This window comes from Mixophyes fleayi, chromosome 2 (genome assembly GCF_038048845.1).
Source record: "Mixophyes fleayi isolate aMixFle1 chromosome 2, aMixFle1.hap1, whole genome shotgun sequence".
Classification (NCBI taxonomy): Eukaryota; Metazoa; Chordata; class Amphibia; order Anura; family Limnodynastidae; genus Mixophyes; species Mixophyes fleayi.
Window position 1 is genome coordinate 333929591 of NC_134403.1, and position 15309 is coordinate 333944899.

General features: G+C 39.7%; 1 protein-coding gene across 1 annotated transcript in view; it reads left to right on the forward strand.

The window, feature by feature from the left end:
• The window catches only part of TRPV1 (transient receptor potential cation channel subfamily V member 1), a 39609-nt gene extending 27894 nt beyond the window's left edge, over positions 1 to 11715 (forward strand). The window contains exons 13-16 of the mRNA XM_075196955.1: positions 4002 to 4312; positions 6497 to 6624; positions 7039 to 7154; positions 11357 to 11715. Of these exons, the coding sequence (XP_075053056.1) occupies positions 4002 to 4312; positions 6497 to 6624; positions 7039 to 7154; positions 11357 to 11514 (713 nt within the window). The 3' untranslated portion in view covers positions 11515 to 11715. The remainder of the gene's footprint in view (positions 1 to 4001; positions 4313 to 6496; positions 6625 to 7038; positions 7155 to 11356) is intronic.
• Positions 11716 to 15309: the final 3594 nt, after the last annotated feature.

The window sequence follows — 15309 nt, forward strand, 5'->3', positions numbered from 1 at the left end:
AGAATCACTATTTGATTTAGCAACACATGTAGGTGTCCAAATTGGGCAAGATCCAGCCAATCAATATTTGGACTAAAAGGCCAGATCACTTCTAGACCAATTGGTTGTCTGTTAGTGGAGTTGGAAGTTGATGCACACAGGCTGATAGTGATCATTTTCTGACCGGGCTAACTGATAATTACCTGATCAGATTGGGTTTGATCATTATCAGGTCTCTTGCCAATATTAGGTCCACACCCTGCAATATTGGGCTAATTGTCTAAAGTCACAGCACATATGGGCACATTCCAGAAACAGGTTTTTGCTATTTTTTGTTTACGGGGCTAACTAATTACAAGTGAGATCACGTATAATTACATATTCTGTAAATGCATATGCTGCATTCTCGTGAATAGTGCTTCAGTCCATAAAATGGCTGCTTTCACTTAAGGACATTTACAAAGCGCAAAACATCTGCACAGTTGATTTGCACAAATGAGCATAGCTGTCCAAAAAGGTGCATTGGTTTCAAGAGCAAATGGCATAGAAGCTAAAGTTTGCACAGGCCGAGGGAAGTAATTTGTCAGATTGAAGGTAGTTATAGCAAAGTCCAATAGAGTGGTGGCTATGCTGCACCTAGTTTTGCCGAGCAGTACAGAAATGAGATTTCCTTTTGCAGAATGAGATTATATAAATGAAATAAAGGGGTAAGAGAGTACATTTTGTAGAGATGTTCCTAGCTTTACTGAATGACAACAGCAATTTCCACTCATTCAAAAGGACTAGAAGTTTCATCAGATCTGAGCTGGCAGGCTTTGAGTATTGTCCTGTACTTTCAATGGGACTTTGCCTCTAAAAATGTTTCGACCTGCTCACCTAGGTGCATGGTTTGCAAAGGCATCTGACAAGAGCGAACAGTAGTCGCACACCTTGATTCGCTCTGGGTCGCCCATTAAAGAGCACTGGTGCAAAATCAAAGCATTTTTCTGTTCCCAAGAGTGCACTTTGTAAATGACCTCCATAGTGTGTAGGTGATGGGTGCACTTTAAATGTTGGCAGATATGATTGGTTTAGACATTTAATGATGCATATTTTTGCCGTTTGAGAATACGACATACGCTATATGGGAACAAGTATTCGGACATTTGACCATTACACCAAGAGGGACTGTAATGACATTGTATTCAAATACATATACTATAATATGGAGTTGGTCCCCCTTTTGCAGGGATAACAGCTTCCACTCTTCTTGGAAGAATTTCCACAAGATGTTAGAGTGTTTCTGTGGAAATTTGTGCCCATTCATTCTGTAGAGCATTTATGAGGTCAGACACTGATGTTGGACAAGAAGGCCTGACTCGCAATCTCCGTTCCAGCTCATCCCATAGGTGTTCAATGGGGTTGAGGTCAGAGCTCTGTGCGGGCCAGTCAAGTTCTTCCACACCAAACTCATCTTTGTAGTCCTTGCTTTGTGCACTGGGGCAAAGTCATTTTGAAATAGGCAAAGGGCTTTCCCAAACTGTTCCCACAAACTTGGAAGTATAGCATTGTCCAAAATCACTTGGCATGCTGAAGCATTAAGATTACCCTTCACTGGAGATAAGTGGCCTAGGCCAAACCCTGAAAAACAGCCCCATACCATTATCCCCCTCCACCAAACTTCACAGATGTCATAATGAAGTCAGGCAGGTAACGTTCTCCTGGTATCCGCCAAACCCAGACTCGCCCACCTGACTGCCAAACAGAGAAGCGAAATTCATCATTCTACAGAACACGTTTCTACTGCTCCACAGTCCAGTGTCGGTGTGCTTTACACCACTCCATCTAATGCTTGGCATTGGTCTTGGTGATGTGATGCTTGTATGCAGCTGCTCAGCCATGGAAACCCATAACATTAAGCTTCCTCTGCACAGTTTTTGTGCTTACATTAATGCCAGTAGAAGTTCGGAATTCTTCAGCTATGGAATCAGCAGAGCGTTGACGACTTTTATGCACCATGCGCCTTAGCAGCCATTGACCTTTGGCTCTTTGATTTTACGTGGTCTTCCGCTTCATGGCTGAGTTGCTGTTGTTCCTAAACACTTCCACTTTCTAATAATATCACTTACAGTTGACCGTGGAATTTCCAGCAGGGATGAAATTTCATCAACCGTCTTATTACAAAGGTGGCATCCTATTACAGTACCACGCTTGAAGTCACTGAGCTCTTCATAACGACCTATTTTGTATCACCAATGTTTGCAAATGGAGACTGTATGGCTAGGTGCTTGATTTTATACACATCTGTCGACGGGTCTGATTGAAACACCTCAATTCAATAATTAACAGGTGCTGCCAAATACTTTTGTCCATATAGTGTATCACCAAGTGTGTCTGTGTGAATGGACTGCACATGCCTAAAATCCCCCTAAACCGGCAGTTCCCAAAGTGTGCGCCGCGGCTCCCAGGGGTGCCGCGGCGCTGTCATTGGGGTGCCGCGGGTCAGACATAGAAAAAAAAAAGAACACAGAAATTTACCAATCCGCCGGGTGCCGGGACCCAGCAGCCTCCTCTCTCCCGCAGCAGCTTGTCACTGAATATCGACGTCAGTGACAGAGAGAGGGGTGGTGGAGGGGGACACAGCGTGAGAGGGGCAGTGGAGGGGGACACAGCGTGAGAGGGGCAGTGGAGGTGGACACAGCGTGAGAGGGGTAGTGGAGGGGGGACATCGTGACAGAGGGCAGAGGAGGGGGGACAGCGTGACAGAGAGCAGAGGAGGGGGGACAGCGTGACAGAGGGCAGAGGGGGCAGTGGGAGAGAGGGCAGTGTGTCTGGATGCAGAAGGGGCATTTTTGCATACAACTAAATAAGTATTTCTGTCCTGACCCAAATACTTATTACAATTTTTTGACCCAACTACTTCTAAAACAGGACTGCTCAATAATTATTTTGGAGGGGTGCCTTGAAAAAATTTGGGATCCACTGCCCTAGACACAAAATACAGACAGTCTAGTTGTTAAGAAATAGAAGCATAAATAAAGCCCAGTAGCCGCATTCCCATATATAGCCATCAGGTGTCAATGCAGAAAACAGTTTTTTTTCCCCAATAGGTGATTATTAAATACTGACTTCTAGGTTATTCTAGGTAAGAATAATTTGGAATTCTATATTAATATTAAATGTGGTTATTTTGTTATTAGTGTTATTTAAATGTTTGTGAATCTTTTTAGCCTATGTGTGCTATACATATATAATGAATGTAAATAGCAGCATTTGTTTGACAAAAGTCATAGATGGAATGGAGTTTGCTCCTGCTTTCAATCACTGTTTTTCATCAATACAAGTTGCAACCTTTATACAACTCCAATGCACAATGCTGTTCCTTTCATATTTTTTTGGTTTCTCTTAATGATTAATCATACTTGCCCACATTTAAGACCTCCCTTCATGTGACCACCATGTCACCATGGCCCGCCCCCATGCTATGAAATGCCAATTGCGTAATTAAGCCCCACCTCCACAACTACCCAGTAGAATGCCTACTCTTCCATGAGTCCAGGAGGGCTTCCCAAAACTCGGGAGCCTCCTGTAAATTCCAGGAGAGTAGGCAAGTGTGTGTTTAATGTGCAGAAAATTTGAATGAAGGCAGCTTTCAAAAATGCAGAGCTGGGGCATATCCAGAGCATGCATTGGTTATTCAGTTTTCTGAGAGCAGAACGTCTGACGGCAGAGTGGGTTCCCAAAAGGTTGGAGCAGCATTGCCGGGCCAAATTGGGGCCTGGAAATGCAGTGTTTCAGCCCTGACAGATGCATTTCCAACATGTAGAAGGCCATATCTGCACTGCAGAAAAGGTAAATAAACATTTACCATTCAGGTTAGTATAATTCATATTGTAGATTTACTGGGTGCTATGGGCACCTTAAAGATACAAATTACTTTTTGTAATTAATTTAATATACCCCACGCACTCTATCCACTATTTACTAATAAACATCATTTATTTTAAAATTTGTTTCCTTATATTTTTCACATTCTCCTGCAGCATTGGTGACCCTTATTGAAGATGGAGACAGTAGAAATGACACCAGCACTTCCTTCACAAAGCGCTGCTGCAAAGCCGATCCTGCGTCTTACAACAATTTGTACTACACCTCCCAAGAGCTCTTCAAGTTTGCTATTGGAATGGGAGACTTAGAGTTCACTGAGAACTACAAGTACAAGACCATATTTATCTTCCTACTTATTACATATGTTATACTCACCTATATCCTTCTACTTAACATGCTCATAGCTCTCATGGGAGAAACAGTAAACAAGATCGCTCAGGAGAGTAAAGGAATCTGGAAGTTGCAGGTAGTGTAGCTCTTGAGATACTGAACTTTCTGCAAAAAAGTTATATTTGTTTCAATTACTTTTGAAATGTGTATTTTATATGGTATATTACCATTATGAGTTGACATTTTTTAGGGCAAATTCTAAAATAATTTTAAAAAGAGGCACAAATGAGGGCTGGACCAAGTAATCCGCGGTGCAATAGCTCATGTTGTGTATATGTGATGTCTTTGCTTTGGCTTTTTCATACAGTTATGTAATTAGAATGGCATCGTACCATGTAAGGTTTCTTGTCATCTTTTGCTGTTCAATAGCTGGAACAGGGAAGGGTTGTGTTTAACTTGGTGCATGCTGTGCATGGTCAACAGAGCACAAGTTCAATATCCATATGGCGGAGGTGCAACAGGGTTACTGAGGGTTAAAGGGAATATAAATATATTATTTTTAGGTATTTACTTCCACGCCTGATTTTTTTGCACATGGTAATTAGCAGCCACTGGCACATTGGTCCAATTATCATCACCATTTATTTATATAGCGCCACTGATTCCGCAGTGCTGTACAGAAAACTCATTCACATCAGTCCCTAACCCATTGGAGCTTACAGTCTAAATTCCCTAATATATACACACAGACAGAGAGAGAGAGAGAGAGACTAGGCTAAATTTAACCAATTAACCTACTAGTATGTTTTTGGAGTGTGGGAGCAAACCGGAGCACCCGGAGGAAACCCACACAAACACAGGTAGAACATACAAACTCCACACAGATAAGGCCATGGTTGGGAATTGAACTCATGACCTCAGCACTGTGAGGCAGAAGTGCTAACCACTGAGCCATTGTGCTTCCCTTTTGCCACTGGTACCATCATTTCTAAAAGGTTCTCTGATATTTTGTGACTGCCCAGACCCACTTGACCTATGAAAACATTTACATTTAGGTGAGGGCTGCTGCAATTCGAGCATTTGTGTCTGTATTTGTAACCATAAGACCAACTGCTTTGGCCCTTATTAAAAGGCCAATATATACCTTTTCATAAGCCAGTATTATTATTAGAAGTTACAGTCAATTAGAAGACCATGGGCCCTTACTAAAACCTGCGTCACCTTTTGGAGTTATGAATAGACTATTGACCTCTGACATGCACCTTCTGAGGAAGAAAACCACTGCTCACCTGTGAAACTTCAAATCGAGGAGACAACACACCATCTAAACCAGCAATTTATTATTAAGTGATGGGAATTATTTAAAAAAATCTGCTAATATACCAGGCTCACCTCTAGCTGCCACAGGAGCAGCTGGAACACTGCCCAGCAGGTTTGACTTTGTCCAATAACATGCAGATGCTTTTCAGTGGCGGCCTCTGTGTTTTCCTAGGGGTAAATTTATAGAGGTGCTGGTTTGAAAAAGTGGAGATGTTGCCTATAGCAACCAATCAAATTCTAGTTATCATTTATTTAGTACATTTTACAAAATGAAAGCTAGAATCTGATTGGTTGCTATAGGCAACATCTCCACTTTATCAAAACTGCGGCTTGATAAATTTATCCCCTGTATTGGTTAGTTTGTCTATTCCCTGCTGCAGCTTTGTCTTGGAACTTCTCCTTGTTAGGTGTGTGGGAGGAGGCACTGCACAAATATCAGCCCCCTCCTCAGACAGCACTTCCTCCTATTTATTACTCTCCATATACAGTATGTCACTCGGGGGAATGTTTGAGATGTAGAAGCAGAGCCGAATTTAGACTTCATGGGGCCCTAGGCAAGATATTGGTTTGCCCCCCCCCCCCCCCCCCACCTCCCTCCCTCCCTGAAACAATCCATAGCATTATATTTTTTAGGCAATGCATATACTCCAATAGTTAAGAGTTTTCTCTCTCTTGTCCCCCCCATTTGGGCCCCCTGAGAGCCTCTAGGCCCTAGGCAGGTGCCTAGGTTGCCTAGCGGTAAATCCGGCCCTGTGTAGAAGCCATCTTCCCTAAAGCGTACTCCAGTCATTCCTAGCTGCCCAGTTTAGTGCAAGGCTTGCAGAGACAGAGAACCCTGTACTAGAATATTATACTTTTTTAAAAACTTACTTACTTTTTTAACCCTTTCAGGTGCCACTCATTCCATGTATACTCACGGAAATTTGCCATGTGTATGATACGTGGTTAAGGCAAATAAGTAAAACTCGGCTTTAAAATATAGACTTTTATTTTTTTCTAGAGAGCAATTACTATTTTGGATATAGAAAAAAGTTTTTTGAACTGCTTCACAAATAAACACCGGTCTGGAAAATCTGTCCTGGTGGGATTGACACCTGATGGCAAGGAGGATTACAGATGTTGCTTCAGGTAACATTTTCTGTGTGAAATAATATAAACATAAATCAGCATATATTGACATAACACTCACAAAAAATGTTAAACTGAAAGGCACAGTATATCAGTTGCCTATCTATTCCATCACTGGTAACGCCCCTGTGTATGAATCCACCAACCTACATAGAGCATTTATTCACCTTAGAGAGTTATTGGCCAATCTCACAAGCTCTCATTGTACACTGTAGCAGAACAAAGGAGTCACCAATGCCCGTTATCCCTGGGCAAGACATCATGTTGGACATATTTAGTTAAGCGTAAACACACTAGTTGTTTCTGATAATTATTTAATTCATTATTTAATTCACGATAAAGACAGACCTTTATGTACAGCGTAATAACATGGCATCACTTGCTCTTTAGAACAACCAAATGTTTTCTCTACAGAGTTGATGAGGTGAACTGGACCAAATGGAATTCAAACTTAGGGATAATCAATGAAGACCCTGGGAATTCTGGGCTAATGAAAAGTCCCCTAAGCGCTTCATTCAGAATAGGCAGAGGTAAGGCTCTGAGTCTGATCATTTGTCACAGCTTGCATAGTAAACAGAGGAGTAATTAATTATCTCAAAATTAACATCATGATTTTTGCTAGAGGAATGAAGAAAAGGAAGTATAAAGACTACTGAATGTGAAATTCCAAGTTCTGCTGTTTTGTCATTGCAAATGTTCTTCTTTGACAATATTCCATTTTAGTGACCATTTGCTTAGAACTGCAACCTGTTTTTGGTGGTAGATTCAGTGTTCAGTATCATCTTTATTCTATATGGTGGAGGAGACAGGAGAGTATTTAATATGCAGTTAAATTATATTATGAGCACGTTGGGGAGTATAGTGTTCTTTGTCTGCTTAGAGTTTAAAATAATTGTATTAGTAATAGGTCCAATGGGTCGGTGAGTGTGCTAAGTATGTACAGAGTAGAATAAGATTATATTATGATAATGTCCATTCATCATGCTTGCCACTTTGATAACTATTAATTCTACAAATGACAACACTAACTTAGACGTTGTAAACACACACTTGTACTCTTTGATGGACCTATGTCTGTTTTTTAGCGTAAAATACGCATTTCTGTACTGCGCACATATTCACAAAAAATGTGTACATATACGTCCATATGCAGAGTCAGTTGCATCTTACACTTTCGACCTCTTGCACTTAGAGAGACCGGACCAGGGAGCAGGGGAGGGCTGGCAAATTTCAGCCAGGGGGGGCAAGACTGGACTCAGCGGCCTATTTTAAAGAAAAAAAATGCAGGTGGCCCAGTGACCCAGCCCAAGGTAGTCCATTATGGGACCGGCCCCGGGGGGCAGATGCCCCTCATCCCAGCCCAGCCCGCCCCTGCCAGGGAGAGATGAGACAGGCATGTATCAGTTGTGTACAGTAAGGGTGTGTTAAGGAATTTGTGTTCTAATCAGACATGGCCGCAGCCGCAGATACGACTGTTAGGAGGTGTATCACTTGCAGTTGCTCGACCCCTGGTGCAGTGATACATACTGATTTGCATGGAAATTTGCAGTGTTAGCACCAGGCTATGACAAACTGAGCTGGTCACGCTAAAACAGTCATAGTTGGACACAGTCCCAACCAGGGGCGGATCTAGAAAAATGCTGTACCCGGGGCGATTTAGGGGGAGGGCGATTTAGGCCCCGCCCCTTTCTAACATCTTAGGCTGCCGATGGCTGCACACTATGTGCAGGTCCGTCCAGCCGTGACAGGCAGGGACAGTGTGCTGCTAGCTGCTCTGATTGTGTTTAAAACACAATCAGAGCAGCCGGGCAGCACACTGTCCCTGCCTGTCACGGCTGGACGGACCTGCACATAGTGTGCAGCCGTCGGCAGCAAGTGTCTGCTAGGGGGGGGGGGGGCGATCGCCCCGATCGCCCCCCCCCTGGATCCGCCACTGGTCCCAACCTATTCAGCACAGTGTTGAATTCCCTGTGGTTATCGGGCCACAAAAAATTGCACCATCACTCTTAGAAAAAAAACAGCCCTGTGCTGAAAGCACTGACGCTCCTCCTAATACTCATGGGCTGTAGGTGTTGAGATAATAAATAGTTAAAGTTAAAAGCAAGCCCTGGAAGCCATAAATTGCTTAGGTATGCTGGTTCTTGTAGAGTCTATAAATTGATTGAGCAGCTTCCACTTCCGTATTATTCTGTTGTATTAGAACTACAAGTGACAGCATGTCCTGGCAGCCAGGACCTACTGGGACCTGACCTAGTATGACCTAGCCATACTCCTTGTGAAGCCCCACGCGCCAAGAGTAAGCAGGACCCACCTTCTGATGCTTTCTCTCAGCTCTGCCAAATACTGCATTTATTAAAGTAAAAGAGTGCTTATGCTGTAGATAAAATGAATCACCTGAACAAATCCAAAAGCGCTGCAGCCTACTTACAGCACACAGCATTTCTCTATACAGACTAACAGGTCACAGGAAGAAGAACCCGGCTTTCTTCTACTAGGATTATCCAGGTACAGGTATTTCTGTCTACACACAGTGCTTCAGGCTCCATGCTGCTCTTCAGTGCTTGAAAATGGGGCTTCCATCATCCTATCAGTCCCTGCAGACCACGCCTCTCCTTTTATGGGGCAATCTAAACCTTCAAATGTAAAAATCTACACATTAGACAAAACATACACAGTAGATACATTCAGCACCTGGCTTAAATAAAACTTGATAAATTAGCAATGAAAATATATGGTTGCTCAAATCAATATATTGGACTTGCCCTAAAAAATAATCAAAACTTACAAAAAAATCAATGAGATATATTCCTCTTATGAGCACTAGATGGCTCTTAGAGATGGTCTAATAATAAATGTGTCACACAGGAGTTTCTATTTCAGTTACTAATAACATGACAATGGGAAAAGAGGAGGATTGTAAGTCATTTCCTTGAGGTGACTGGAGGTAAATCAGGACTCACATCACCAAATGTAGAACATAGTAAAAGGGTCATTTTATATTCTAGAGTTGGAAACGTCACTGCTGCCTTTTTATACTGACTCCCTACTATGGTACCCAACATTGCGGATTTTCCTGCTCACTTCTAATGGGTGCAGGGTAAAGTCTGCAATGATACATAGCCGCAGAGTGCCCCTGGGACCGCCTTGGATGCACCCTGCAGCACACCGCCAATAATTGCATCGGAACCTTAGAATTTACCAGTTTTGAATATGTCAAAGTATAAGCCAAGGTATCTCTTCTATTCAATTTCTACAGTAGGGTTTATTTTCTTCATCATACTACAAATATACTGTAAGTGAAGGTACTCATATCAGGACATAGCATTGGGGCAGCAACTCTGCCTCACCTGGCCTATCATTGTTCCACCACTGCCTCATATATTATTTTTGATTTTATTTTTTTCCTTTACATATATCTAAATTCTTATTTTATTTCACTGATTTTTTTTCCAAACACCTGCAGAAATAGTCAATGTTAGAGAATAAAAATAAAGGGCCTGATTCATTAAGGATCTTAACTTGAGAAACTTCTTATTTCAGTCTCCTGGACAAAACCATGTTACAATGCAAGGGGTGCAAATTAGTATTCTGTTTTGCACATAAGTTTAATACTGACTGTTTTTTCATGTAGCACACAAATATCAACTTTAAATTTCAGTGTACAAATAAACTATCAATTATGTGTGTGATACATGAAATAACAGGCAGTATTTAACTTATGTGCAAAACAGAACACTCATTTGCACCCCTTGCATTGTAACATGGTTTTGTCCAGGAGACTGAAATAAGAAGTTTCTCAAGTTAAGATCCTTAATGAATCAGGCCCAAAAAGTATATTTTAATTAAAAGATAATTATTCAAAAATGTTGATTTGTGAAATATAAATTGTGAAAATACATTCAAACAGGAACAACTAAAGAAACATTGAAATTTAGAGTCAGGATGGATTAAAGATGCCCACAAAATCCAAGATGACATAGTAGAGCAATCATAGGGCGGAGAGGGAAAACACGATAAAGGGGAAAACAACAACCTGTCTGTAGTAGGATCCCACAGGGTGGAATATGTAGCTCCAGCATGGCTCCTGCTGTCATGAAAATAAATAATGGAAATATACAAACTCGGAATTCAATGGGAGGGACTTCTAGTAAAATACTGTGTTTCCAGCACTTGGTACAATAAAAACACTTTTTGATTTGAACTTTAATGTCTATTGCGAGCAAACTTATAATATAACTCGGTGATATGGCAAAAAATGCTTAACCTGTTTTTTTTTTTTGGAGGTATGCTTATATAGAACATACTCACCCACTCTCCCGGAATGTCCGGGAGACTTCCGAATTTCAGGTAGGTCTCCCGGAGTCCTAGGAGAGCAGGCAATTCTCCTGCAACCCAGTCTTCGGGAGCCAGAATGACGCGATTCGCCATGAATCATGTAATTTTGGCTGCGCCCCATGCCAAAATGCCGCGATTGGCTGTGCCCCACCCCCTTCCTCCCTCCCACTACACTCTGCCACCTGTATCTCCAAGACAGCAAAGACACATAGTTGGCAAGTATGACACAGAATTTGATTTAATTTTTATGGAATGATGGTATAACTAAGCACAGGGATATTACTAAAGTGCGCCCATTACCTAACCTTTAAAATGGCTGCCTTTAAGCAATACGTACATCAATTTAATATAATATATTTGAGAATAATAAACACATATTATCTGATTGCTATTTTAGCAAAGACATGGAAGACCTTGGTACCGCAGATCAGGGAATTCAGTATCAAAGGAAGAAAACCCAAAGAGCCTGTAGAAGACGGTGTCCAGCTGCAACCTATATCTGAGAGTATAACAGAACAGGAGTCTCATGAAGACGAGAAAACTAAGGCGGCGTAGACCAAAAAGACTAGTATTGCTGTGTGTTGTGTTATTCTATACAATATGATGCATTTTTGCATATTGTTTCAGTCATTGTGCAGGAAATGCCTTGCTAGAGAACTGGCAATATACTCAGATGTTCAGAGTAGTGCGAGGTTTAAAACTGAATATAAAAATTAGGTGTATTTTTATGAAACGTTCAGATTCCTCTACATGAAAAGCAACATAAATCAAAAGATTTATGATATCATAAATGATATACTGAACATCAGTCTAAATTAAATATCTATAGCTGTATTATCCCTATTGTAATAATGAAATAAATGTGTTTGTCATGTTTGGAATTCATATGAATATTACTTTTACAGTTGACTTGCATTTGTGCATCTCCCAGGGGTTCATTTAAATGTCTATATTAGATATGCCTCTTTCTGACTGAAGAACAAATCAACATACAAGTACATACTGAAATATCGGCAGTTGTATGAAATCAATTTGTAAACTCAAAAATGACCCCACTGTGGTTGACAAATAAGCTTGTGGATCTTTAGTTGGTTTTCCAGCATTGTGTTGTTGACAGGTAACACATCTCTAGACTGCAGCTACTGAGGAAAAGGGTGCAATATTTCTGTATCATGCCTACCATCCCTCCTTTGCTCATATGGGGAAGGCCACGCACCATGCACATTAAATAAGGAAACAGCTCAGATGACTAGTCTGCTTTGAGGTTCTTTCCATTGTTTTTGGGGTATAGTCTATGAGAATCAGCAAGATCCAATGTATTTTGCAAAATGGTAAGTCTATTGAAGTGAGTGACTTAGAACATGTACCAAAAGTTTTATTAGCCTGAAGGGCCTAACAAACACCCTCATCTACCTTGTGATGTGCAACCCTCACAATGTCATTTGCATGTATGCGAGTCTCACACTCAATGACAGTTATTAAGCTGGGACACATATATTGAAACTTTTTCATAAACGTGCTAGCAAAATTTTTGATATCACGCAATTTCCATAATTCGCCATAGTCATGTACTACTCCAAAAGCATACCTTGAATCAGTGTAGATGTTAACAAGCTTTTGTTTGGCACAGTCACATACTCTGATTAAGTGACTTGTAGAGGTTGTGCCTCAATGACTTCATGTGGTGTAACTTAGCTAGATCTCATATTTCCTGTTTCGTCATGAAAACAAATCCATCAACCCAAGATTCTAAATCAGAGTTGTGCAGGGGAAAGTCAGTGTGATTTGGCCTAACTGTGGTGGTGTTCTGCATGTACAATTCAGTCATGTAAGGCATGTGATTCCCCATCAGCATCAGTGGAAGGTATCATAGATAGGTTAAGAATGACACACTTCTGCATTGCAAAGTTAGAGGAGCTCAGAAGGGCTAACTCATATTTGGTCACTTTTGAGCAACTACTATATATATTAGTGTTTTCACAATACTCATTGGAAAGTTTCATTGATATGTATTGTTTGATGTCATATGTAAAGACAAAGATAAATTGTTAGTCTAGGAATAGAAAATTGTGTGTATAGGAATAGAAAAGAAGGCAGGTCAGCAATCAAAAACAGAAAAATAGATAGTTTCAGGTGGAGTTAAAGACAGGAGATGAGTGTGACAGGATTAGTAACAATAGGAAAGCAAGGTATAGCAACATTATTTACTTCTCAAAGATCCTGCACAAAGCGACATGTGTTTTAACCTGCTTTCTTCACAGAATATATAGGTGTATTACCTGGACTATGTGGGCAAGTATGTTTACCTGTGGGAGGAAACACATACAGATACATGGAGAACATAAACACTCCACGCAGATAGTTACCATTACTTTATTTATACCTTTAAATTGATATTGAGAAATATATTAAATTATATTCATACACGTTTAAAAGGTAGCCCATTACATCTCTTGATCTCATTATATACAAAAGAAGTAAAAAGATGAAAGTATAAAATAAGTTAAAATCAAATAAAAATTACAGTGGAACATACATTTTCTATGTTCTATCTAGATTAGAACAGTTGAGAAATTTTCTTTTACTGTAAAAAAAATAAAGACTACTATCTCACAGCTTGCAGTTGTTGAACTACAAGTCCCAGCGCTTAATATTTTTTCTACTGCTCCACAGAGACATTTTAATCGATTTAATACTAGAAACATACCTGATTTGTTTTCTTCTTTTTTTTTCTCAGCTTATTTCCAACCACTTAGAATATGCAACATTTTTATAGACCAACATATTAATACATAAAACAACAATGCAGTTTCTTATCAGTACATGTTAACTCATTTTGACTACATACATCAACACAGACAAACCACATAGAGTATTCATTATTTTTACCATATGGCAATTACATGCACAAAAGCTATTGAAAGTTTAGGACAATTAATTAATGATTACCGGCACCCACTGAGAACCTGTAAGAAACCAATGCTTTTACAAGTGGGCACAATATAAGCCCGCATTTAGCTAGAAATGCCCTGGTTTAGCAAGCTTCTTCTTATCAGATTATACGTTTTGCACCACCTGCAGACGCAGCTATCAATCTGCTCAATCAGATCAATTTGCTTTCAGTAAAAGAGCTAAAATAGCTTATAGCATCATAATATTGCATATTTATTATTATAAAACAGGTGTTATTTATTTTCAAATAAGTATTCAATACAAAGTTCCCATCTATGCATGCTTTCATTAATACATCTGTAAGTGATATAAATTCTTATGTGATTGCATTTCACTGTATGAAACCTATGACAAATCCTTTTATTTCATCTGTATTATACAGTTTAGCTCCTACTTATTTCACCAAATTAGTCTCTAATTATTGGACCATTTCTCCTAACGGGTGGTTTCTACACATAATAGTGGAAGTGTTTATTACCTGGCAGTATACATACTTAGTTTATACCACTTTTTAGTCTTTAGAAGCTGCACATCTTTTACCTCTATATTAATGTCACTCTATTCTGATTCTGTCTGATCAGTAGTGAAAGAGTTAACTACACTGTTTATAAATGCACTTAGCATGAAAATGTAACGTAAGTTTTTATGAGGTATGTTCTTACTTATTGATACATTTATAAGTAACAATAATTGTTATGTCAGTGAGATTCTGTAACAATATTGAATTACATGAACGCTTTGTAAAACCCTTTTATTTCCTCTGTATTATATATTTTGGCCCCCACTAATTGATACCTAATTGCTGGACCATTTCTCATATCATGTACCTTATAAATGTAATCCAAGTACTGTTTAATTATTTTACAAGATAATTTAATAATTTTACAAGATTGTTTTTGCTCACAAAATTTTATCACTTAGTTGGTCTCCAGAATTAGCTAATTTATCACAGCTTTTAAAATACCCCATTACAATCTCCCCAATGGGTAATGAAATGGTTTATTATTCTGGTGGTTATAAATACAATTAGAATTTAACATAATTGGTAAAAGTTGTTATCATGTGTTTTTATTTCCATTTTTCATTGCAGGATTTTTGTTCTTGTCCATACTATGAATTCATCTTGGTTTTATTTTTTTGATTAACTTAACTGCATAGTGCTTATATAAGTATTGAAATACCTTTAATCAGTAGCACTTTATACATGCGGGACATATATTTGAATCTAGTAGTGTTCAGATCAGTGGTCGAAGTGGCGGTATGGAAATGTAATGGAAATGTAAGTGAATGGAATTTAATAGTTTTACAATAAAAGCAATAGGAGAAGTGATGGTATGGCGTACTACCGTATACTGGGCCTACTTCCACCACTGCTTCAGACAGTAGAAAAGACAAAAT